Raw genomic sequence first — 26,249 nt, forward strand, 5'->3', positions numbered from 1 at the left:
GCTGCTTGATAAGACTCTAAGCCTGTATTACTCAACCTGTGGGTTGTGACCCTGTGAGGGCAGTCAGATGGCCCTTTCACCGGGGTCACATTCAGATACCTTGTACAACAGGTATTTACAATTCATGACAGTAGCAAAGTTACAGTTATGAAGTAGCAACAAAATGGTCTTGTGGTTGGGAGTCACCACAGCATGGGGAACTGTATTAAAGAGCCACGGCATTAGGAAGGGTGAGGACCACTGCTCCAAGCCTTGACTTGCTGTCAGAGAAACAGCAGCAATTTGGACAGACCGCACTTGCCTTTCTGAAGAGCGATGGGCAGATAGTAGTGTCCTGCTGGGATTGGATTTCAGCAGAGCGTTGTCTGCTAATTAACTAGGGAGAGAAAGCATAGCTCTACAGTTACAGCCCACAGACCGACCTGTAACTGAGTACATTTTAAAAAGGAATCCAAACTTGAGAAGTTACATTGAGTTTCAGGAGAAATGTCAGACTTAAGAGAAGTCACGTCGGAGAGCAGTTCTGGGAGGCTGTATTGTATGAGCCAAACTTCTAACTCTGGCTTGCCTGCTGCTGCTGCTGCTGCTGAGGTTATGGGTACTGAACTACTTTGGGTTCTAATTTGGTTGAATTAGAGGAATCTCCACATCATGCTTAGTCATTCTAGTTTATTCTTTATTTATTTTTAAATTTTTAAAATTTTTTATTTTATGTGTATGGGTATTTGGCCTGCATGTATGTGTGTGTACCACTTGTGTGCCTGGTACCTCTAAAAGCCAGAGAAGGGTGTTAGGTCCCCCAGGACTGGAGTTATGATGTTGTGAACCATCATGTGGGTGCTGGGAATCAAATCCAGCTCCTCTGGAAGTGCAGCCAGTAAGTACTCTTAACCACTGACCCATCTACTCTTCTGTATTTGATTATTTTTTAAAAGTTGATTGTTTCCCTGTTGCTGTTTATAGTTGCTGACTTAATTTGCCTAACTTCTATTTTATTTTTCCAGTTTTCAGTGCTGGGAATTGAACCCACAGCCTTCAGGCAGCTCTCTGCCACTCAGCTATAGCCCTGCTTGTCCATCTCATTTACAAGGATGTTAGATGAGTCCTTTGGCTCACTGGTGCTTTCATGTCTGTCTTCGTGTTTTTGTATTGAGACCAGAGTGAAAGGAAATAGGATGCTATAGGGCCTTTGCCAATGGTCCAAGCTGGCCTGGAACTCAAAATCCTCCTGCCTTGGTCTTCTACGTGCTGCCCAAAAATATATTCAGGAGCATTATGAAGTTACCTATGGTTTGCCCTATTGTGCTAAAAGCAAAACCAAAATTGCTTTATTAAAATACAGTGTTTAAAACAAATTATGCAGTGATTATAACTGTATTGTAATTCACTAGAATTCATTATCAAGCCCATTATCCAAGTCCTTGGAGACTGTGGGACAGAGAACTCTGACATTCTGTTGGTGATAAGTTAATGGGATCACCTCAGCACCAGTTTAACATTGTCTCCCAAAGTTCATGCTCGTGAGGTAGATAGCAAGCAGAAATGAGTACATGTGCATTGGAGGACATACAAAATTCCAGCAACATGTTTGGTGATGAGGTCATAGAAAAACAACAACAACCACACTCAAATCCATTGTGAGTGCATTAAGAGATTTTTGTATAATAGGCTAGAGTACTGTGCAGCATTGGAAACTAATTAATTATTGCTTTTTTTCTTTTTTACACTAGGGATGAAACTCTAGGCCTTGCAATATGGTAGGCAAGCACTCTACCACTGTGGCTCAGCTCAGAACCACAACTTTTCTGAGCAACATGGATGAATCTCATAAATATATTTAGGAAAAGAAACCAAAGCACAAACTACACGTTTTTTATGTAAATGTACACAAACAAACAAACAAAAAAAAAAACGCACACAAAGCCAAACTACGGTGTTGGAAAAGAGGAAGGGGTTTCCTGGGGAAATGGAAGAATGATCGGCATGGGAGGGTGCTGGGGGATGGGCATCCTGGTGATGGGCACTGTTCTATGCCCTCACCTGGGTGGCCGTTGCACAGGTGTGTCTGTTTTTTTTTTTAATCAGCACTCCTGTATTATGTGCTTTCCTGTATGTTACGTCTTAATTAAACAATAAAAGCACAAGGTTACAATCTTTTTATTTAGATATGAGAAGTCTTTCGATGTTGTAAAAACCTGTAAGAATCCTTCCATTTGGGAGCTGAAGCTCATTGTTTTTACAGGACTTCTATCAAATGACTCATAATGACTATCATCTAGACCAGTGGTTCTCACCCTTCCTAATGCCTCGACCCTTTAACACAGTTCATGTTGTGCTGACTCCCAACCACAAAATTATTTTTGTTCTTACTTCATAACTGTAATTTTGCTGCTGTTATGGATCGTAATGTACATATTTTTTTGGAGACAGAAATTTGTCAAGGAGGTTGCAACCCACAGGTTGAGAACCGACGTCTTAAAACGTAATAACGCTATCTTTGTATTTTTTGCTTGATTTTTATCAGTGCCGGGTGCCAAGCAAGACAAGTGCTTTACCACTGAGCACACCTCCAGTCTATATATTATTTATTATTATTTATTTTATTTTATTTTATACACTTTGAAGCTCAAGAATGCTTTTATTAGCACATAAGAGAGAAACAACAGGGCAGGCAGGCTGTGAGTCCTGGCAGCTTCGTGAGGAACATGGAGAAGAGGAAGAAGGCAAGCCATGCTGTTTACAATGGAGGTCACCCATCAGCCATGGCAAAAGTGGGGGGCACAAAAAGGCTCCTTAACCGAATGCAGAGAACAAAGAGCCCACGGTGCCAGGGGAAACGTGCTTCGCCTTTGGCCAAAACCTGAAAAAAAAGATAACGAAAGAAAACCTACAGCCAGGGCTGCATAGAGAGGCCCTGTCTCAAAAACCAAACTCACACACCCAAACAGAAAGAATAAAACAAGGAAAAGAAAAGCTTAGACTTTTCTGACTCAAATTCTCAGAAAAGTGGGTGATGGAAGCCGCCGCAAGTGTCTACACTCTTTTAAAAATCTTATTTGTTATTTATTATGTATGTGTGGGGTGGTGATCTTGTGCATATCCCCTCTGCACACATGTGGAGGGCAGAGAACAACCTGTCAGAGTCAGCTGTCCGATTTTACCATGTGGGTCAGGGGGATTGAACTCAGGCCTTCAGGCTTTGAGGCTAGTGCCCCTAACCACTGAGCAACCTGCACTCTTTCTGGAGATTTGTCTGTTTGTTTTGTTTCTTTAAGACAAGATCTCATGTAGCCCAGCCTGACCTGGAACTCATTGTATAACCAAAGATGACCTTGCTCTCCTGACCCTCTGGCCTCTGTGTCCTCAGTGCGAAGATTTCTGGCATGTACTCCTCATGGTCATTCATTTAACAAGCCCCCACAGAGGTGAGTGCCTGAGATGGAGACCCCTACACTGCCCAGTGTCTTCCCACACACAAGGTTGCAACTGAACGAAAATCTCATTAAAAGGATATAAAACTCTTGCATCAACTAGTTCTCGAGAGACCCTTGAACCCAGTTACCAGCTCTCGGGATCCTGAAAAGGCTCGTTAACTGAATGCAGCCCCCAGAGCCTGTCAGGTCCTCCGTGACTACCTTTTTCGGCCACTTGTGACAGTGACTGGTGACCCGCATTTATGTAGATGTCCACAGGGCACTGAGTAGCAGAGCTGCTCCTAGGAGGATGAGACTCACATGACCTGAAGGGGCAGACCACACTCTGTCTGTTTGCCCCGTTTCCTGAGAAGAGATGAAGATCTGGGACTCTCACACTTGACAGAGGGGCAGTGGATGGGCCTGCGACATGGCCCCATAAAAGTAAATGTGCTTGCAGTACAAAGATAAAAATGTACAGAACCCAAGTGAAGGTAGAAAGGGAGAACCGACTTCACACACACACACACACACACACACACACACACACACCCATGCATGCACTTGTGAGCACACACTTACACACTAATACTAAATAACATAAAATCTAATGTGAGAATTCAGAACAGTCCTGTTTTGCTTTCTGTGGGCCACACGGTTTAGTTGTGACTTCCTAGGACAGGGACAAAGAGAACTGTAGGTGATGATGGCCTTTTGAGGGACAGTGTCTCAGGTACCGCTTCTGTGAGCCTGGCCTCCAAGCAGCCAGAGCAGGTGAGGGGTTGTTAAAATGGAAATGAGCCCATATGAGCTGGGGGAATACTGAGGTGTGAGGCCGAAGGAGGCCATTTTTTCTTTCATTGCATGGGCTGGAAAGCACATGACGGTCCCAGGAACACCTGTTCTCACTCTGATCTGGCTACAGGATCACTCACCTGGCGCTAGCAGCTAGTTTAGTCTCCTTCCAGTTTTACTGTCTCTCAGTAGGCGCTCATTGAATGCTCATTATGCTCTGAGCACCTACTATGTGCCTACAAGTCTGAAGGATCCAGCTGTGAACAGAGATCAGACCCCCCTGGAGAATATATATCTTCTTGCTTCATTAAGAAGATAGGTATCCTTTCACAAGAATTTCCTCATCCTAAGGGAAGGGCTTCCTCCTGTCCTCCATCTTGGGACCTTTGATTTGCCTTGATGCTCACCCCTTGTGAGAACAGCTGACACTGGTTTTTCCTCGTGTACTGCTTGGGAGTGAACCCATGCTAGCACAGCACTCCAGCACACACAGGGTTCTCACTAAGTTGCCCAGGTTGGCCTTGGATTTACAGTGCAGCCCAGGTAAGCCTTGGACTTGTAATCTTTCTGCCTCAGCCTCCTAAATTTCCGGGATTATAGACCCCTGCTGCCAGGCCTAAGGCCCTTTCTTTTCAGATGAGAAACACATTTGCTGTTTCCCACACTGACCATTTCGACAAGAGAAACTAGTAAGTAGGAAAGCCCAAGAGTCCCTCACCTCCCTCAAGCTTTTGCTTGAGAGTCATCCTAATTTTATAGCCAGACTTTTTCAGGATGCCTGACTTCCACCGAAGCCAGTTCGGTTCAACTTCCGTCCGGCAAACCCCGCCCTCCTACATCTACCAGAGCCTCCAGTTCTACTTAATTCAGACCGGGACTGGAGCAGAGACCCTTTTCAGGAAAGCAAGATGGTGAGTGTTATGGTTAAGACGGAGTGAGCTGACTGTTTCTGGTAAAATAAGGGCCCGGGAAAGGGAGCATCTGAAGTCATCCGTCCCGGGACGGCGCTGGCCACTTAACCAGGAAGCCTTCTCTCCTGAGAGAAGCAAGCTTTGAGGAATCTGTGGACCTGAAGCAGAAGGAAGATGGTAGGGACAAGTGTGGGTGCAGGCCTGGAAGCATGGAGTGGGGGTGACAGGCTGAGTCAGGGAGAAACCCCTCATGGAAGGTACTTTTGAACTCTTCCATTGTTCACTTCACGACCTTCCCCTCACAGCCAAAAGCTCTCAGAGTTCGTTGTCTCCTCTCCTTTTACCGTATAACCATTTCCCACATTGTGTCTCAGCCTTCCACCCAAACTACCCTCAAGAGAGTGACGGAGCAGCCTTTAGAGTTGATGCTTGCGTGGTTCTGGAGAGCTCTCTCTCTCTCTGTGTCTTCCCATCCCCTTTTCTTTTTTTCTGTATATGTTTGGGTGCCAGAGGACAACCCTTGGAATCAGTTTCTCTTCACCCTGTGTGGATTTGGGGGGTAGAACTCAGGCGGTCGGGCTTGGCAGCAGGCCCCTTTAGCCACCAAGTCACCCCCCACCTGACTCTGGATTTCTTTTTCTTTCTTCTTCCCAATATCTCACTATGTAGACTTGGCTGAACTGGAAATCACTGTGTAGACCAGGCTGACCTTGAACTCTGTCTCAGCCTCAGAAATGCTGGCATTAAAGGTGTGTGTCATTAACGGTGTGTGCCAGCACACACCAGCTCTGGGCAACTTTCTTAAATTCCCTGAGCCTCGGCTCTCTTTCCTCCCGAACACAGAAGCTAGTACCACCTTTCTCAGAGAACTGTGAGGATGACACGTATCTTAGAGCCTGTTTGGAAAGAGATCATAGTTGCCGTTATTATTTCTCTGACATCATTATGCAGATGCAGGTTGTGGTGGTGCATGCCGGGTGGTAAGATATGTTGATTTGATACCTGCTGGTTGTGGTGGTGTGTGCCAGGTGGTAGGACCTGCTGATCTTATGATTGTATTTGACAGTTTACAGTCCCTTGCTCTTTGAACACTCTGTTCCTATCACACCCCCAGCCTTTGTCCTCTCTAATTCAGAGGTTCTCCTGGTTTTCATTGGCTCCTCTTCTCCCATGCCTGCCTTGTAGGGTGGAGCTCTCTGATCACCATCCCTTTGTCTTCTGTTCTGACTTCCCCTGGGTCAAGTTCCTCCAGAGTTCATGTCCGCCATCATCGATACACTAATCACTCATAGACCGATCTCTCCAGTGAAGATTTTTCTTAGCCTCAGCCTTTCATAGTTAAGGGCTCATTTGAGGAATGATTCAAGCACTTGGTGCTGGTCTGCAAACTCCACACCCTGAGCCAGGCTCCTGATCACCCTCACCTGAGTCTCAGCCTTCAGCATGTCCCATTAAAAAAGAATAAAAGTGTGGGGGTGGGGTGGGGAAGCTCAATAGAAGGCTCAGCTGTCAAGAGCACTGGCTGCTCTTCCAGAGGACCTGGGTTCAATTCCCAGCACCCACATGGTAGCTCACAACTGTCGGGAACTCCAGTTCCAGGGAATTTAATGCTTCCTCTGGCTTCTGTGGGCACCAGGCATGCACATGGAGGACAGACATATATGCAAGCCAAATATCCATACACACATTAAAAATAAAAGTGGCACACACTTTATTTCTAGTCAGAACTTGGGGCTGGTCCCTGTCTTCCACTTCAGTCGACCGCAAAAGCCAGTTTTCATTTTGTCCACCCCATCCCCCCCCCCATGGCCACCCCTCTAAATGCAGGCTACCATCAACTCTGGGACCCTCTCAGATGCCTATTTATTTATTTTAGTGTGTGTGTGTGTGTGTGTGTGTGTGTGTGTGTGTGTGTGTAGGCCCAAAGTTGACATCCAGAAGTCTTCCTTGATTGCCTATTTTTTGAGGCAGGGTATCTAGTTGAACCCAGAGCTCACCACCTTGGTTAGTCTGGCCTTCTCCTGTCTCTGTTTTTTGGGTGCTGGTTGCAAATGGGCTGCTGTGCTCACATGGAATTTGTGTGGATTCTGGGGATCCGAACCCTGAGCCATCTCCCCAGCCCGCTCAGATTCCTAATTGGCTTCACCTGGAGCATCATCCCTGCCCTTCAACTCTCCTTCACCAAGGCAGCGATGCTTTTTCAGTTACAATGTGTTATCAAATAAAAATCTAATCATGCTCCAATCTAGCTCAAAAGTCCTTCAGTGGCCATCAAAATAGGCTGATTATTCTGAGGGCTTGCGAGGACTGCAGCCCCAGGAAATACACACCGGGAGTGAAACTATAACAGGATGTTAGATGCAATTATTCCGTTAGAACATTCTCAACCTTCCTAATGCTGCCACCCTTTAATAGTACCGTTCTTCATGCTGTGGTGACCCCCCAACCATAAAACTCTTTTCTTTTTTTTTCTTTTTTCTTTTTTTTTTTTTTTTTTTTTTTTTGAGACAGGGCTTTTTGTGTAGCTTTGTGCCTTTCCCTGGAACTTACTTGGTAGCCCAGGCTGGCCTCGAACTCACAGAGATCCACCTGGCTCTGCCTCTTGAGTGCTGGGACTAAAGGCATGCGCCACCACTGCCCGGCCCATAAAATTATTTTCATTGCTACTTAATAATTGTAGTTTTGCTACTGTTATGAATCATAATGTAAATATCTGTGTTTTCCGATTGTCTTAGGTGACCTTGTGTAAGGGTCATTCCACCTTCAAAGGGGTGTGGACCCACAGGTTGAGAACCATTGCATTGGAGGGCTTCTGATATGATGCTCATTCCAAAGCTGGCCTTACCTTATACTAACAGTACCCCCAAAGTAGCAGAGACTTTCCTAAACAGCGCCCACAAATGCTGCCAGAACCAGACCAGCTAAAGCACCCATCATCTTGGTCTACCCCAAGCCACCAGTACTGCTCACAGGCTGTAGTGCAGAGGGTGTCCAGTGTTTGTTGGATGCACGGTGATTCAGAGATAATGGTTCCAATGCACAGTGCACTGGTCCCTCAAGGGTAACATGGGGGCAAAGCAAACCGTCGTTGCCGAGGTTAGGAGAAGCAGCGGCTGAGGGAGGAGCAACCTAGGAGGCAGACCTTGAGCTGCCTGGCTAGAGGGCAGAGAACAGAAGCAAGAAACAAGGCGTAGAGTGAACTTGCATCTTGAGTTCCCAGTGTCGGGAGACACTGATGAAGTTAGGATTCCTTCAGTCTCCAGTGGCAGGTGGTCAGGGAAAAGAGTAATTTCACTGGTTGGGGTTACTGAAAAGTCTGGGGTTTTGATCGGGTTGAAGTAGAACAAAGGATGATATGATCTCTCCTCCATGCTCCAGGACCATTTTCCTATGTTGGCTTCATGTCCCGTCAGCTCTTCAGAATCAGAAATGGGGGCAGGACCTGTATTTTCCCCACCGAAGTCTCAGGGATGAAAGCTGTGTGTGGTGGTGGCTCACACCTGCAATCCCAGCACTTCAAAGGTTAGGGGTAGAACTGGCCCAAGTTTGAGACCAGCCTGGGCTGATAATGAGACTCTGTCTTCCAAAACAAGACAAATGCATTTGGGGGACATTGCCCAGGAGGTAAAGTACTTGCAATGGAGGCATGAGGACCTGAGTTTGGATTGCTAGCACCCACGTGCAAAGATAAGCATGTTAGCACACATCTATAACACCAGCACTAGGGAAACAAAGACAAGAGGATTCCTGGGGTTCACTGGCCAACCAGCCTAGAGAAATTAGTGAGCTCCAGTTTGAGTGAGAGATCCTGTCTCAGAAAATAAGGTGGAGAGTGGCTGAGGAAGATGCACAATATTAACCTTGCCTCTACACACACACACACACACACACACACACACACACACACACACACTACCCATATGTACTAGTACTCACACTCACTGCACATGAAGTCCCAGGTCTGACTCCTTACTGAACAAATCAGTCTCTGGAGCTGGGCCATGAGGCTTCCCTCTGACTCTACATGCAAGGTAAGATGCACCTGAACCCTAGAATCTAAGCATGGGAGAGGCAAAGTTCCCAGAGTGGGTCCAGGAGCAGCTACTGGAAGAAACAGAATGATTCCAGGGCAGGCACATCAGGAATCCCAGCACAGTGGTTGGCTGAGGCAGGGTTTGACCTGTTCGGTCAACTCACAGCATCCTAGCTGATGCTAGTGCTGGCCCATGGACCACCCTTTACAGCGAGGAGCATACTACCTGGAGTGGCCACCTCCCTCTGGGTCACTTAGGCTGATGCTGGCCTACAGGCTGTCTTCCCGCTGGCTATTCTTTTACTCACTGTAGATCTCATACCAGCTGTCCTCTCTATGTAGAATATTTTCCCTCAAAATTCCCTCTTCATCTAGGCACCATTTTCAAGATTTTTATCTTCTTCCACCAGTGAGTAATATTTCCTCACTGAATGAAGCTAAGGTTACAATCCTTTTTCTTCTTCAACCCAAGCCTTCTGTAATTGAGACTTGTGAATATCAACCTGGTCGAACTGTAAAACATATTTAATCATTCATGAGTTGGATAAACTCTGCTATGTTCAATTGATTTGCTGACAAACCCACAGCCTGAGTCTCAACTCTTTTTTTTCTCCAGAGTCAGAGGTTGAGACAGGGTCTGGCCACCTAGCCTTGGCTGGCCTTGTGGTACTCACTATGACCAGGTGGGCTTTGAATGTGTAGGAGCCCTCCTGACTCAACCTCTCCAGTGCTGGATTACCACACCACACTCGGGTTTCAACTTGGATGTCTACAATGTGTCCTTAATTTTAGGAGGTCAGGGGAACAGAAATAATTTTTCTTCTTGGCACAGAACCTGGGAATCAGGTGTTGGTCACTTTTCACTGTGTCAACAGTGTTTTTGTGTGTAAACATGTATATATGTTCCTGTGTGAGTACATGTGTGTGCCAAGCCCTGGGGTAGGTGTTGAGTGTCTCTCTCAAGCCCTCTCCACCTTATTTTTTGCTTGAAGATTTTTATTTTTAACTATGGATGTGTGTGTAGGTGGTATGCCCACATGATGCAGGTTCCAGGATACCAGAAACAGTGGGATCCCTCGGAGCTGAAGTTGCAAGTGTGACATTACAGGTGTTGGTGAGTGATGGGAACTGAACTCAGGTCCTCTGGAAGGGCAGTTTGTACTCTTAACCATCCAGCCATCTCTCTAGCCCATCCACTTTACTTTTTGAGACAGAGAGAGTCTTTCCCTGAACCTGTAGCTTAAGATTTGGCTAGACTCACCGGCCAGCAAACACAAGCCCCAGGTATTCTGTCTCTGCCTCTCCAGCACTGGGATCTTTATATACTGTGATCATTTTCTTTTCTTTTTTCTTTTTTTTGTGGGTGGGTTCTGGGGGATTGAATTTAAGGGCCCATGTTTGTGCAGTGAGCACTTTCCTGACTGAGCCACCTCTCCAGCCCTCAAATGTGTTTTAAATCCTGGAAGCTTTGCCATCAGGGCATCCATATGGGAAGAAATCATGGACTTTATCACTAGAAAAACATCCATATTTAAAGCTTTGGACCAACCACCTGTGTAACTGAAGCCTCTAGCTTCCAATATTTCTCAAATCTTTAAGCTTCTCTGGGCCTCAATACTCTGGCCAGTTATAGTTTGGGTGTTTTACCAATGTCTTCTCCCAAAATGGTGCCCAACTGAGGTTAGCATACCTTCATCTGTACCATGTGGGTAACTCAGAACCTGGCGTAAGATACCTGATCTCCTAAGCCTTATGGAACTATCACGCCTATTACTTCATAGTCATGGTAGAAGTTGAAGGAATCATAAAGTATATCCTAACTGAGAATAGCAAAAAAAAGTTTTTTGAAAGTAAAAGTGAGATAGGATGACTCAATGTGAGGGGGAATATTAAGCCTTCTACACACTGAAAAAGACAGTATCCACTTGGTCCCCCACAAACCTTCAGTCAGTAGTATCTGTCTTCTATTTCCACCCCAGGCCCTAGAAGAATTACCAATGGACAACTCTCACATGTTATGTGTATAACCCTATTTGCCCCCTAGTATGTTACTCTTGGCTAGATAAAGCTGTCTTCAATTATATTAATTTATCTCCTAATTTAATTTGTCACAAAACACATCGGTTCAGGAATTTATCACGTTCCACACGCACAGCTTCCCTGTGGGAAGCACGGAATTGCTACCTTGTCTGCACAGTTGTCCCCGTCTCCCCCGCGTTTGAAATGGATTCTTTCCATTCTCATGAACTTATCCTTCAAGCGGGGTACACATTTGCACCCTGAGCCTGAAGTCTCTGCAGGAACGTGTAAAAACTCCAACAGCGTCCATCTCACAAAGCTGAGATCAGGAGCTCTGCGGGTGGGGGATGGCCAATGTTTTGATCATTCCTGGACAGCCTTCAGTACCGCCCAGACCTCTGTGCAAGTTAATGTCACAAACTGCCAGAGTGCATCTGCCTAGATCCGGAATTCCTTCCTTTCTGAGAGACCTTTTCCCAGGCAGCTGCTGGGTTACTGCTGGCTAGGGCTTTCTGGCCACGCCCATGTCCTGGTCATATTTTACTTTTTGGGTTCCGGCGGATGCCATCTGGCTAGAACCCTGGCAAAAAAAAACTTTAAAGTTAGACTACAGTCACCCTCTACTCCTCATGCCCTCCTCTACCCAACCCCTAAAGCCCAAGGCTTGTTGGAGACCGGCAGGAACAGGCAGAGAGAAAGAAATCGGGACCCGAGCTCCGGTGTTTCCGAGGTGTGGGTCCCTGGCCGGCGATCGGCCAGTGTCCAGTGCCCAGTGCGGTCCTGGGTCGAGGCGGGAAGGCCGTGGTGCTGGGTTTGGTCCGGGGCCGGCCTCCCGGTGCAGCCGGCGCAGAGCGGGACCCTGGGGCCAACGGAGCAAGAACGGCTTCCAGCGGGGTTGGGCGAGCGAGTCCCGGCGGGCCGTGTGAGCGTAAGGGCCCCGGGTTCAGCGCCTCCCGGCTCCGGGCTCCTCCTCCCGCCGGCCGCGGCCCCGGCTGCGTCGCTCCGCCACTCCCCGCCCCGCGCCGCCGCCCCGCCCTCGCCGCCGCCCGGCCTCTCTCGCCCAACCCCACTGCAAGCCGGCCCCAGGCCGCCTCGCCGCCTCCCGGCCTCGCTGCGCGCCACCATGGACAGTCCCGTTTTCCCCTGGTAAAGATGGCGGTGCGCGATCGCTGCAACCTTTAGACTAATGACTGTCCGAAACATCGCCTCCATCTGTAATATGGTGAGTGGCCACCGAGCCTCCGGGGGTCGCGCCCGCGGCGAGCCAGGCAAAGAAAGGGAACCCCGGGCTGGAGCTGCACGCGCGTCGTGGCTGGAGGGGCCGTGCGGCCAGAAGTTCTCGGCCCCAGGGGTGGGCCGGCTGACCGCAGTTCCCTCCCCTTCCCCCCTCCGCCTCTGTCCCAGCTGGGGACCTAGTAGATCCCGGGGATCCCCAGGGCGGCCCCATGCCCCCGCCCTCTAGCTGCGGTGCGGGCAGTGGGTGAGGGTGAAGGGCTCGAGGTGGCCGCACACCGATGTCCCAGGGAAGGACCGGGAGGGTACGAGTCCGGAGAGGGACATCCTCCTGGTGCAGTAAATAAACCCTCTGTTGGACTCCCTGACTGTCCTCGTCTCCTTTTGGAGTTCAGCCTCGATTGTATTTAAGATTCACTTTGCAACAGCAGTGCTCTTATCAGGAGAAATTGGATAGACGTACAAGCTGTGGCAAGAAAAAAAATCCAAGTGCAGAATCTGGTTAGAGAGGTGAAGTAAAGCCGGGTATTGGGAAGCACGGCAATTTGTTCTGGAGGCCTCAGTTTCCCCCACCTGCAGGAGAGAGTGTATGGCTGTAAACATTTGCAGGCCCTGGGAGTGAGGCGGCTGTGGGTGTGAGGAAGTCCGCAGGGGCCATACTTCCCCGCCTCCTCGCCACTTAGCCTGGGTACTGCCTGGCATGTCTCTGTGCTGATGGGCTCGGGGGTGGGGCATGACCCAGCGGGCACTTCAGTTTGGATTTTCCCCATTACTTTCCTGTCCTGTTTAGTTTTCTTGGGACCCATTTCCAGCCTTGGGGTCCCCTGGATATCCTCAGCAGGCACCCCCACTTGTGAGAGCCTTAGGGAGGTGAGTTTGGAGCAAGGCATTACCTTACTGGTGTGGGGATTGAGGGTATGTTCTTTGCTGATACTCTCCTCTCCCCGCTCTGAGCCCCTTCAAGCGGGAACACTGCTGTTTTTGCCATTTGGGGGAATCCTTCCCTCCCTACTCCCCACTCCCCATGATAGATAGTAATACTAGCCCCTAAAGGGAATCTGAGGAGGCCTGATTAAGAAGGCTTTAGGTAAGGTGATCTGGCTTCCCTTCCCCCATCACAGTCTTTTAAATCTTCTGTCCCACATTCTGTTGCAAGATCAACACATGGTACAGAGCGTTAAGGAGCCATGTGTTAGCTCAGGTGGAGTTGAGACCTGCTCCGGCTGGCTCCAGCTTTCAGCACTGGCAGCCAAGGCCTTGCCAGCAGAGCGAATGCAGGAGCTCCCAGAGTGATGGCTGTCTGCTTGGCGGTACCGGGCTCCTTAGATGATCGCAGTGGCTCTCCTGCAGCCTTGACATTTCCCCTTTCTGCTTGAAGACACAGGTTTCCTGCTTCTTCCTGTCCAGTGGCATTAATGTCGCTGGATGCCTCCGGAAGACAATGCGTTTCTTCTCAGAGTCTTTGCTGTGACCCAGCTCCTGGGGCAAACTGTGAAACCATGGTGGCATGAATGCTGTGTCGTCCCCCCCCCCCCCCCCCCCCCCCCCCCCCTTGCCTGTGGGGGTGGCCTTGGGCCCACAGGCTCCTGATGCTTGTGTGCTGGTCTTGTCCAGTTTGTATTCAGTGACACTTCTCAGTATTGAAACAGAGTGGAAACTCAAGAGCTAGCGTGTCCCAAGAGGACATCTGCCTCCGGCTTGTCCTTGCCCTTGCTGTAGCTAGGATTTCTTGGCACACCTGGACAGAATGTCACAACCTGTTTTCAGTGACACTCAGCCAGAGAGGCAAGCTTCTGGGAGGGCATGAGAGGGGTGGGCAATATTGTGTCCACAGAATCAACACTTCTCTGGTGACCTAAAAGGTATTGAGTTAAGGCCCTTACCCAGCTTCCCCTACTGAAGTAAACCTATTATCTTCCTGTTCTGTGGAGAGATGTTTGCATTCTAAGGTGAGACTCTAGGTTCAATCCTGCTTATGTATTTGTGTGTGGCTTGTGTTTTTGAGTCTCTCAAGCCCTGGTAGACCTCCAGCTTGAGATTGCCTTAAGCACTGGATGACAGGTGTGCTCTTCTTCATCCAGCTTGCAAGTAGGTCCTGCTTCAAGCGCACACCAGTTTTGTGTCCTTGAGCATGGTGCTCTTTGCCTTGGTGTACATTTGTAGAAATGGGCTGACAATGGTTATGTTGAATGAGTCACCGGGGCTCAGGGCTCAGGACATAGTAGTTCTCAGAGACTTCCAGCTGCTATGCTCAGCACCTTCTCTCTTGTTATGATGCTGCCTTCCAGTTGTTTAAGGGGCCATGGAAACCTTGTCTTCTCCTACCCGAACAGAAACAACCCATAGGGTCACTTAGGCAAAGCAGGCTGAACTACACTATAGAGAAGCTGGGGTGGGAACTGGAAGCCCCGCCCCTTATAAAAGCTGCTCAGGTCGCTTCTGCTGCTCCTCCCTTTCTCATTTCCCAGAGGAAAAGGGTGGTGATGAGGAGACTGCTGGACTGCTGTCTCTGTCCCCACAGTGAGATAAAGGCTCACTGTACCTCCGCGTAGAGACCTCACTGGATGATGAATTGTTTCCAGGTAGGTCTGTTCCTGGTCTCACTTGTGACTGTCCTTCTCACTGGGGCTCTTAATTGATCCTGCTTTCTTTTCTCCTTTTGATCTCAGCTTGTTTAAGGAGTTGTAGAGCAAGCAAGGATTACTTGTTTTTGTTTTAATTTATATTTACTTGGTACTGAGTGGCTCAAAACAGGGCCTTGCACATGGTAGGGAAGTACTCTCCCATAGAGCAACACATTCAGGCTGCTTTATATAAGAGAAGGCACTTGGTATATTTCAGACCTTTTCTGTTGTGTGTTCTGAAAGAGTGTTTAAAGATGCTGTCTTCTTGGGGGAAGATAAACAGATGAAGAGCTAGCTCTGAAAGGTTGACTCTTTTCCTCCATCGGAGGGGAGCCCAGCAGAGCTTAAATACGCCTGGCAGCAAGTCCTTCCTGTGATGGAGAGCTGAGTGGCATCCCTCCCTTCCTCCAACCCATCCCACTGAGGTTTCCTTGTCTGGCACTGGTTCCCATTTACTTCTTGTGAATGCCTCCCATAGTAATGCTTGATCAGCTCTCTTAGGGCAAGTCAGCCTGACCACATGGCAGTGTGTGGTTGGAGATAGTAAAGCTTGTTTGGCCGGTGTGTTGTAATTTCGAGAATGCTTCAGCTGCCATAAGCACAAGGAAATGTCCCCTGTTGATAATCCTCTGTTGTTCTGAGCTATGGATTTCACTCCCTGTGTGTTTCATGGTCCTTCCAATGGAAGAGATTATTTGTGGTCATGTTTTGTTTCCTGTCTGAATTGAGGAATTTTCTAAAAAAGGAACCAAATGGGACTTGTACTGGTGTAAAAGGCCTGAATCAACTCTTCTTCCTTTCATTTGTTAGTAGTGTTGTTAAGATGTGTTTTGCAGGGAATGCCTGTATATCAAGCGGTAGGTTTGGGTGAGGGGGGTGGTGGAACATGTAGTTTAGGGGTGGAGTGCCTTGCTTAGCCTGTGTGAGTCTTGGGTTTTGTCTCCAGCAGTGTGTGTGTGGGTGTATGTGTAACACACATTTTGTACCTGGGAATGACATCTCTCAAGGACCAGCAGTGTTAATATTGGCGCACACCATATGCAGGTTCTTAACAAATAAGGAGCTCAGGTATCCCTGAGCTTATGGCCCAACGTCGGCAAAGGTGAGACAATTTCAATGCAGTGTAATAGCCACACGGATGGGGTGAACAGCCTCTTAGGAGTAGGGAAGTGGTCAGGTTTTTACTTTTCATGAGGCCATGATCGCAGTCAACACCAGTTAGAACTGCAGCTGTATGCTTGGGAGTCATTCCAGTTCAGTGTTGATGTGTACAGAACCAGAACAGTATTGGTGGCCTTTGGTGAATTATACTTCTAGGGGACCATAGTTTTTCTCATCTTGTAAAACTGTTTAATATATTTTTGGTCATGATGTTTCTTAGTGACTCGTATTTCTTAAAGCCCTTCCTCTCGTAATTGACTCAGTCACTTCGGTTCCTACCTACCTTGTTTCGAACCTTCCTGAACTCACACCAGACATTGGTGATTTACAATGCACCACTGTAGCATGTTTTCTGAGGTCCCTTTGTGTGCCAGCTTTGAGTCCTTTTATGTAGATGAAGTCATCTTCAAATGAAGGAAAAGTAAGGCCAGTAAACATCCGCAGCAAAGCCAAGAATTTGATTTTATGTATATGTTCACCTGCTTATATGTCTGTGTGCCATGTGCCTGATGCCCACAGAGGTCAGAAGAGGGTGGGGGGAGCCTGGAAGCATAGATACATGCCGTTGTGAGCTGCCCTGTGGTGCTGAGAACTGAACCCCGGTCCTCTGTAAGAGCAACTGCTGAACCATCTTTTCATTCCCCAAATGTGGATTTTTATATAAAAAGGTGTCATCTTAATAAATCAATGTACCTAAAGCAAATAGTTTGAGAATGATCAGAACCCCCCCCTCTTTTCTTTCTTTCTTTTTTTGGTTTTTTGAGACAGGGTTTCTCTGTGTAGCCCTGGCTGTCCTGGAACTCATTCTGTAGACCAGACTGGCCTCAAACTCACAGAATTGCTTGCCTCTACCTCCTGAGTGCTGGGATTAAAAGTATGCATTACCTCCGCCTGGCTCTGCCCTGCCTAGAATTTTATTTTAATAATTAAAAAAAGTCTCACAATCTGCATGAAGAGATAACTTATTTCCATGACTCATGAGTTCTGTTTGCAAAGATAACTGGCCACTGGATGTGGAGTTTACTGTATCAGTTGGAAGAAGTTACAGTTCTGAATAGAGGTCCATTCTGGTAATTGTTAGGTGTTTAACAAATGCAGGCTGAGGTGAGGTGGGTTAATGTTTAAAGAAAAAAAAAAAAAAAAACAAAACCCTGCTCTCCTGGCCTTCCTTGTCAAATATGTTAGAGTTTATTCTAGGTCAAAACCTGACAATTAAGTCTGCAGAATTGTCTCTTTTCCTTGGACTCCTGAGGGAAGACAAATTTGAACACCAATATTTGGCTAGGATTGAAGATTGGGATCTGTTTTCTGAGTTAGAAGCCCAGTATTCTACTTAACCATACACGAGGTCCTGCTTATTCACGTAGTGTGGGATCTTCAGGTGTTCGGATTAAAACTGAAAATAATTTTGAACTCCATTGACTTCGAAGCAAGATAGCCTTCTCTAGTTAGATGTGGGGTCCCTGTCCACCAGATCTGAGCCTGGTCTTTGCAGGTTGTTGAAATTTTCTGATGGCATTAAGCTTGGTGACATCATCAGAAAGATACCTCTTGCTGGTTTGAGCTTTAGTGTCCTCATGAAGCCATTCCAAAGCAAGCTGACCGGAAGAGTTATAGAAGGTGGCGTTTCTTAATCTGGCTAACGCGTATGGTCTAAATACTTTCTTGCAAGTTGTTAACAAGGACAGTCATTTGTGGTGATATCAGCGTTTGTCTAGGCATTTAAAAGGTCTTTGGAGAGAAATGGTCTTTGGAGAGAAATGGTCTTTGGAGAGAAAATGCCCCCAAATGAACCAGCACAAACTTTCTTCAGATAAATATGTCCTGTATTGTTTGCTGTCTATCGATGGTGTTATAGGCATTTTACACCGTTGCTGTTCTGGGATTATGTTTAATTAAGGGACATTGTTATCCCATGTTCACCATGGCGTTGAGTGTGATTATTTACTGGGGATCCCTTATAAAGATCAAGGGCAGGGGACCAGTGGTTCCCAATGCTTTTCTTGCCATTCATTGGTCCCTCCAGCTACTTTCAGAATTCACAGAGTAAATAAACCCAATCCTGGAATTCCTTCTAAGGGTGGTGGTGAACTTTAGGAATCCAGAAAGGTATGTGGAATAATAGAGCTGGCAGCCAGCACTCCCCACCCAGGGAAGAAGTGAACTATGACAAACACAGTTAAAACCCCCGTGAGCATCCCCACCCCATCCCTCTTCTCCACAGACACAGCGACCATTATTCCAAATTTGGCATTTATCATGTGTTTCATACTTTTTCTTGGTGCATTGACAAACCAGGTATAGTACTGATTCTTATGTTTTAAACAAGCTCTAAATCTGAGCTTATGCCAGTTCTTTAATATTAATTCAATAATCATGAGGTTTATTCATGAAGATATTCATAATTCTAGTTTATTTTATCTTCTGTATAATATTTCCTCAAATGAATGTGCTACTGTATATTCAATTTATTAATAATCATGGTGGTTTACAATTTTTTTGTTAGTATTTTCAATGTTATAAACAGTTTTTTGGTTATTGTTTTGTGTTTTCAAGACAAGGTTTTTCTGTATAACAGCCCTGGCTGTCCCGGAACTCACTTTGTAGACCAGGCTGATCTTGAACTCACTGAGATCTGCCTGCCTCTGCCTCCCAAGTGCTGGGATTAAAGGCGTGCACCACTGCCACCATCGCCTGCCTGTTATAAACAGTTTTAAACTTGTCTTCCTGCGTGAATGTTTATAATTTCTCTGTGGCAGATGTCCAGAAGGAAATGACTGGGTCAAAGGGAATGGGCATCTTTTACTGTAATAGATTGACAGATTGCTCTCTGAAGCAGTTGTACCAATTTGCATTCCAGCCAGCATGGTTGGGGGAGGGGGTCTAATGGTTCCACACGCTTGCTGACACTTGATATTGTTAGATGTGGCACTTTGCCAATCTGATGGGTGTGAAATTGCATCTCTGTGGTTTGAACCTGCACTTTACTCTTTACTGGTGAGGCTGAGCATCTCATGTGTACACCGTGCCTCGCTGTCTCTAACTCAGGATCAGTGTTGGTTTTGTCTGGAAACAGGGCGTGGAATGATGAAGAGGAGAATCAGGGAGCAAAGGTCACGGAGAGAGGGGAGACATCCAAAGACACAGTGGACGGACATGCCAACATGTGCTCGGGGCGGGGTGGAGGTTGGCAGCATGGAGGTGGTGCACACCTGTGGGGACGATCTGAGTGTGGCGGTGCATTCTGGATCTGTTCTTGTGTTAGCCCCTTGTGTTTCAAGCCCTGTTCCAGTTCAAGTCCATGCTTTGTTTGAAGGAAATTGGCTCTGGTGAAAATCATGTCAGGCCTCTTCTGGCACTCACAGCTGCAGGGCCGGACTTGGAGAGTTTCCTGTCGACCCAGTTAGGGTTTGAAGTTGCCGATCTTATTAAAGCGCATTTCTTTGTCTTGTAGGGTAGGTTCTGTGCACAGGAAGTCCGCTGTTCATCAGGTTTGGCTTGAATGTCCTGGTGTGAGTGCTGTGTCCAGTACCAGAAACCATTCCCTTTACCCCAACTCTGATGCCACACGAATGTCACCACACTGAGCACAATAGATGCTAAAATGCTTTATAATTTAGTGGCTCTTTGTGTAGCAAAAAATGGAGCACACCCGTGTGTTCTCTTATTAAGAATTTAATCCCAGCACTCAGGAGGCAGAGGCAGGTGGATCTCAATGAATGTGAGTCCAGCCTGGTCTACAAAGCGAGTTCCAGAACAGCCGTGGCTGTTACACAGAGAAACCCTGTCAAACAAGCAAACAAACAAAGCCAGACTCAGGGAGTCTGCCCTCAGAGACTTTGAGTAAGCAGGGCTCAGGCGGGGCCTGGGAACCTGCATTTTAAAATGCCTATGCCTTCTTACTTCATCCCGGGCACACTCTGAGGATCAAGATTTGAGAAATACCAAGTTCTTGGGTAATAGCCCCAATCTCATAAAAATATTGTTTAGAGAAATTACCTGCCATGTGAGAGGCTTTCAAAAATCAATGTAAAATTATTTAAGGTGGTGATTTAACTTCAAAAGCCATAGATTGTTGCTGTTCTCTAGTTGTATTTCTTGACATTAAACAACTATGGTTTTATTACTTTCTCCTTTTTACAACAGAGATTCGGAGTGCTGGCTGTGTATCACCTGTGAAGCCTTAAAAAAAAAAAAAACTTAGAAAACTTAAATCATTTCTGGAGTTGACAGGGCATTCGCCATGCATGCCTTTATTTGTGTTTCTCTAGGCAGTCCGTCAATGTTTGTGTGTAAGATGTGCCGGGCGGCCTTTTGCAACTCTCTGGCTTTGCTCACCAATTATGGCTGAGAGTATGTTGACTCAGAAATCCAGTTGACTCATCCCAATTGCTCTGTGACGGCTCTCTGCAGCGTGGCTGCGGTTCCATTATTCATTCTCTTCTTCAGGGGCAGGTTCGATAGCTTCTAAAGTACTCTGTTCTGAAATTAGGGCTGCAGTGGACGTGCCCGTCCTGTCTTTGTACCTGTCTTCATTTCTTTGTCCTAGAGTCCTGCAGCAGATGTGCCTCTCTTAGGATATACCATCTGCAACTTTATCAGGTGCTAGGTGTTGGGTACAGGAGTCTAGTGTGTCTCTCGAGGGTTCATGTGTTGAATGCTTGGTTCCCCAGTAGGATGGTGGAGACTTAGCCCCCGACATTGAGCATCTCCCTCAGTTTCCATCCCAGACCCCCAGAATAACAGGAGGGGTTTAGGAAGCCCTATTCTCTTGAACACCATCAATAAAGTTCACTGTATGCCCCCCCCCCCCACAAAAAAAGAGGTGGAGCATAAAGGGAGATGTTAGGTTATCAGGCATGCCCTAGGGAGAGACTGATAGTGTTCTCCTGGGATTCTGCTGAGCTCTTTGATGAACTGTCATGAGAGAGGCAAGTCCTCCCCTGTGGCTTCTTGCCTCAGTGTAAAGACCACACCTGGCCACATGTGTGCCTGTCTCTGTGAGCCATGCATGTGAGGCTCTTACCAGAGCCCTCACCATATGCTGTTTTGACTTTCAGCCTCTTCTACTGTTAACTTGGGGCCAGAGAGATGGCTGAGCAGGTGAAGGCATTTGCTGCCAAGCTTGATGGCTTGAGTTGGATCCCTGGGACCCATATGGTGGAGAGACAAAAACCAGTTCTCACAAATGGTCCTATGATTCCACAAGCTTCCTGTAGTGCTTAGACTGCCTGCTGTACACATGCATGTTCACGTGTGTGGATGTGTAATATAATGTAATATATAAAATATAATTTTAAAAGTGTAAGCTAAATAAGCTCCTTCCCTCCCTTCCTTTCTTTGTTTTTGTTTTTTTGAAACAGGGTTTCTTTGTGTAGTCCTGGATGTCTGGAACTCACTTTGTAGACCAGACTGGCCTAGAACCCAGAGATCCACTTGCTTCTTTCTGCCTCTTGAGTGCTGGGACTATAGATGTGCACCACCATGTCTGGCTCCTGTTTCTTTATGAGACCCAGTCTTGGGATATTTTGTTATAGCACTGGAAGATGGAGTAAATACATTAACTATTGTCAGAGTGTTCTATAAAATGGTCCTGTCAGTGGGAATTTGATACTCAGCTGCTAAAGGGCCTTATACTCATATTCAGACTGTATATAGTCTGGGTTGGTGTGTGTGTGTGTGTGTGTGTGTGTGTGTGTGTGTGTGTGTGTGTGTGATGGTTAATTCTGATGAGTTGCTGAGGTTGTTAAATGTTACTCTTTTTTTTTTCGAGACAGGGTTTCTCTGTAGCTCTGCCTCCCGAGCGCTGGGATTACAGGCGTGTGCCACCACTGTCCAGCGGAAATGTTACTCTTTAAGGGATCTGTGTATGGGAACACCTTTCAGGTCTTGATTCTCTCCTGATGTGGGATCCAGGGATGAAACTTGTATTTATCAGTCTCATGTAGCGAGCGCTTTACAACCCGAGCCACCTCAGTGTCCCTAAACCATGTGTTTGGTAATCCCCCAGGGCAGGAGCTAGGCTTATCTTTTGGTAATTTCCCATCTGTCAGTGTGGTGCCTAGCACATTCAGGTGATGGATGTTCAATAAATAATTCTCGATGAATGAATAAAGAGATCTAGCTTGGTAGCATGGGAAAATTACTTTGTAGCCAGGTGTAGTGGTGTACACTTGTAATCCTAGCACTTGAGAGGTGGTGAATAGAAGATTATGGGTTCAGAGTTCAAAGCCAGCTTGGACTCAAAACAAAACAACAAACCCAGCCCAAACCCCAGACCTTTTCCATCAGTCAGTGTGCCTGTGGGTATAGAATGTAAAGAGCTTGTGAACACGTTGATTCTGATTGGCAGGTGTGGAATGAGATGGAGATTTTGCCCCTGCAGCTCCCTTTCCTGGGGAAGCAGGTGCATCTGGTAGGAGCCCTGTGAGAGCAGCAAGATCTAAGGAGGAACACAGAAGGATGGCTTCCCTACCGTGCGGTTGTAAGGTGATGGGCTTGGGATTGGAATCCTGCTTGGTAAACTCAGAGCCATCTCCTCATGCCTTAATAAGAAAAGCAAGCAGCTGAGTGCCCCTTTCCCTGTTTTCTTGAGCATCAAAGGGACTCCCCTGCGGAAACACTCAGCAAGCTGTGCTGGCCTTGTGCATGTTGCTTTTTTATCATTATTTCCCTCTGGAAGTGAGTTAGTATCTTCCTTTCAGTTTGCTGACAGCACAAAGCCCTTAATTTCTCAAGGCCCAAGAAGACTTGCTTTCCATTTGACTTGCCACTTGTGGTTGGTGGTGTGCTCCATCTGGCTTTGGGAGTAGTGACATTGAAGGTACAGAGGCCAAACCTATGCCTTTGTTGAGATTTCATGGGTGTAGCATCCCCATCACGTCTGTAAGACACTATCTAGCAGTAAGTGTCCTGGTTATTGATAGTGCCAGTTGACATGCTTGTGTGGATGGTGGAAATGTCATGATGCCTTACCCCTAAATGAAGAGCTACAGGCCATCAATGGCTGCTGAGAGAGGAGAATCAGTCTTGGCTCTTTGAAAGGTTATCCCATCCCAAGCAGTCAGCCCTAAGCACATGTACATTAGAGTAACACTAAATGGACTAAGGTGTGTGTGTGTGTGTGTGTGTGTGTGTATGTATGTGGGTGTGTGTGTGTGTGTGTGTGTGTATGTGGGGTGTGTGTGTGTGTGTGTGTGTGTGTGACAGAGAGAGAGAGAGAGAGAGAGAGAGAGAGAGAGAGAGAGAGAGAGAGAGCGCAAGAGCGCTGTATGAAATTCTAGATGATTTTTTTTTTTCAAGACAGGGTTTCTCTATGTAGTTTTGCACCTTTCCTGGAACTCACTTTGTAGCCCAGGCTGGCCTTGAACTCACAGAGAGCTGCCTGGCTCTGCCTCCCCAGTGCTGGGATTAAAGGCGTGCACCACCACCGTCCCACTGTATGAAATTCTAAAACAACAAATAAAACAAATCCATCCCTTGCCTTCATCCTAACTATGGGAGCTTCAGAGATGAAGGAGGCCCAGTCTCGCTGCTTCTGTGTTGTCAGAGAGACAGCTAGAGAGAAGCCCACGGCTGTCTCCTAATCAGCTTTGCACTGTAACAGGAGACTGTGTGATTGATTGTCCAAATCAGACTTCTGAAAGGGAAGGTAATGCTAAAGATGACTGTAAGGCATTGGTCACTCCGCTGTGCCTGAGCTATTCAGGGAGACACCCTGAGAGCCAGCCACCATGGGACACTGTCATTTAAATGCCAGGCTTCAGGGCACTTTGATAAGTGGAGGGGACTTTGTCTCCTTGTTCTAGGAGAAGGCATGTGGCCTGGAGAAATGAGGGTAATTTAAAAGTTTAAGTACAGTGACATTCAGAACTCTCTCTCTCTCTCTCTCTCTCCTCTCTGTGTGTGTGTGTGTGTGTGTGTGTGTGTGTGTGTGTGTGTGTACGTGTACACCGAGGGTGAATAACTCCCAATTCCTCTTCCTCTAGAAAAACATGATGGAGTAGATTTAAATTTTTATCTTATATGAATGGGTACTTTGACTGCATGGATGTCTGTGTACAACTTGTGGCCTGTGGAAGCCAGAAGAGGGTTTCAGGTTCCCTGGAACTGGAGTTACAGGAGTTCTAGATGGTTGTGAGCTGCCATGTGGGTTCTAGGAATTGAACCCGGGTCCTCTGGAAGAGCAACCAGTGCTCTTAGTCACTGAGCCATCTCTCCAGCCCTGGTCAGTGACTCTTAATGCTGATTTTCACCTAAGCGTATCTCATAGTTTGCCTTAAGTCTGTAGATTTTGTTTCAGTTGAACCTCAGAGAGCTTCCTGACGGAAGACAGCCCGTGCCTGAGATCTGGTTTGGGTTTCTCCACGCTGTTGGGCGAGTGTGAGAGCTCAGTGTTCCCATCTCCCCCAGACTCCGTTCCCATCCATATCACAGGGGTGAGGAATGAATTTACCTCCCTGGTTTACTGTTGGGCTCAGAAGGAATCAGTTCTGTCTAGGGCTTTATATGGTGTCCGCGCATTCTGTGACGTACATTCTGAGTTCCTCTCCTTTTCCTATCAACAGAGGAGTCCAGACAGTGGAGGTAGCGAAGCCTTGAGCTAGGCATCCCGGATCGCTGGACCCCGACTCTTTCTAGTTCACCGATGTCGGGCAGGTCTCTGACTCGTCGGGGCCTACACAGTGAGCACCTTCGCTTCGGGAATGGCTTGTTGGAACCTAACGTCGGCTTTAGTCAGGGAAGGCATAAGGAGGAAGGGTCTGTGACTTAAGACTGAAATGTCATCAGGATACCCAGGCCGATAGTGTGTAGCCAAGCGTTGGAATCCTCAGTTAGGATGATTTTTCCATTCTCTGATAATGAGGGCCCATGGTCTGTTTAGTCATCCCATGAGTATATGCCACCCCCTTTTGAGTTATTTGGTGTGCCGTTAGGTGTTCTGAACTGGGAAATTCATACCTACTAAGTACAGTCCCTTTAATTTTTTAAATCAAACTTTTGATTTGCATTCACGTGGCAAAATTTTCAAGATGTGTGAAAGGAAAAATGTTAAAGAATACAAGTACCCTCCCATTCCTGCCCTTGACATCTACTGATGATATAGCTTTTGTGTTTTCATGAAGCATCTGATGTAGGTTCAGGCAAATATGTTCATACTCCTAGTTTTAATTTTTATTAAGATTTTTATTTAAAATACATATTTAAAATTTTTGTTAAATCTATATGTTTTGTCTCATTTTATTTTATATGAGTATTTTGCATGCACATGGGAACTATGTGCATGCCTGGTGCCTTTGGAGGTCAGAAGAGGGTGTCACCTCCCCTGGAGCCAGAGTTATGGTTGGTTGTGAACCACCATGTGGGTGCTGGGAACTGAACCCAGGTCCTCTGCAAGAGCAACAGGTATTCTTAACTGCTGAGCCCTCTCTGCAGCCTCAGCTTCCTGTTTTTTTTTTTTTTTTTCCCAGAGTTGAGGATCGAACCCAGGGCCTTGCGCTTGCTAGGCAAGCGCTCTACCACTGAGCTAAATCCCCAACCCCGTTTCCTGGTTTTTGAAAGCACAGTCTTTTTAGTACAAACGATGGCCCTGATCTGCCTCTTGTTTTTCCGTCCTGAACTCTGTAAAGAGCATGCTCATCTTTTTCTCATTGCTGTGGAATATTCAGTTGCTTGAGGTGTATCAGATTCCCTTCGGCAGCTCTCCACTGATGAGCAGTTTCCTAATCTTTGGTTTTTACCGACAAAACTGTAAGGGCCAACTTGTTCATACATCATGTTGTCAGTGGAAGGGCATATCTGTGCACTGACTTCTTAGAAATGGTTTTGTCTTGGTAACTGAGAGATTTTGCCAAACTGTCTTCCCCTAACCACATGTGCAGCTTGGGTTGCCCACAGCCTTGCCTTAGCTGATATCACCCAGAAACCTTTTGCACTTGGTTGGATGGGGGCAAATGGCATCTTGGTGTATTTTTTTTTCTTTGCATCTTTTTTACTAGAGGTGTTCATACATGTAAGAGAATAACTCGATTTCATGTCAGTGTTTGCTTCTGGCAATTAT

At 46.8% G+C, this 26,249-nt stretch overlaps 1 protein-coding gene across 1 annotated transcript in view; it reads left to right on the top strand.

Annotated features, from left to right (window-relative positions):
- The first annotated feature begins 12,217 nt into the window (after positions 1-12,217).
- Positions 12,218-26,249, top strand: part of Usp46 (ubiquitin specific peptidase 46) — a 74,986-nt gene continuing 60,954 nt past the window's right edge. Inside the window, exon 1 of the mRNA XM_036201009.1 lies at positions 12,218-12,393. Coding sequence (XP_036056902.1) covers positions 12,358-12,393 — 36 coding nt within the window. The 5' untranslated portion in view covers positions 12,218-12,357. The remainder of the gene's footprint in view (positions 12,394-26,249) is intronic.

This window comes from Onychomys torridus, chromosome 10, assembly GCF_903995425.1.
Source record: "Onychomys torridus chromosome 10, mOncTor1.1, whole genome shotgun sequence".
Taxonomy (NCBI): Eukaryota; Metazoa; Chordata; class Mammalia; order Rodentia; family Cricetidae; genus Onychomys; species Onychomys torridus.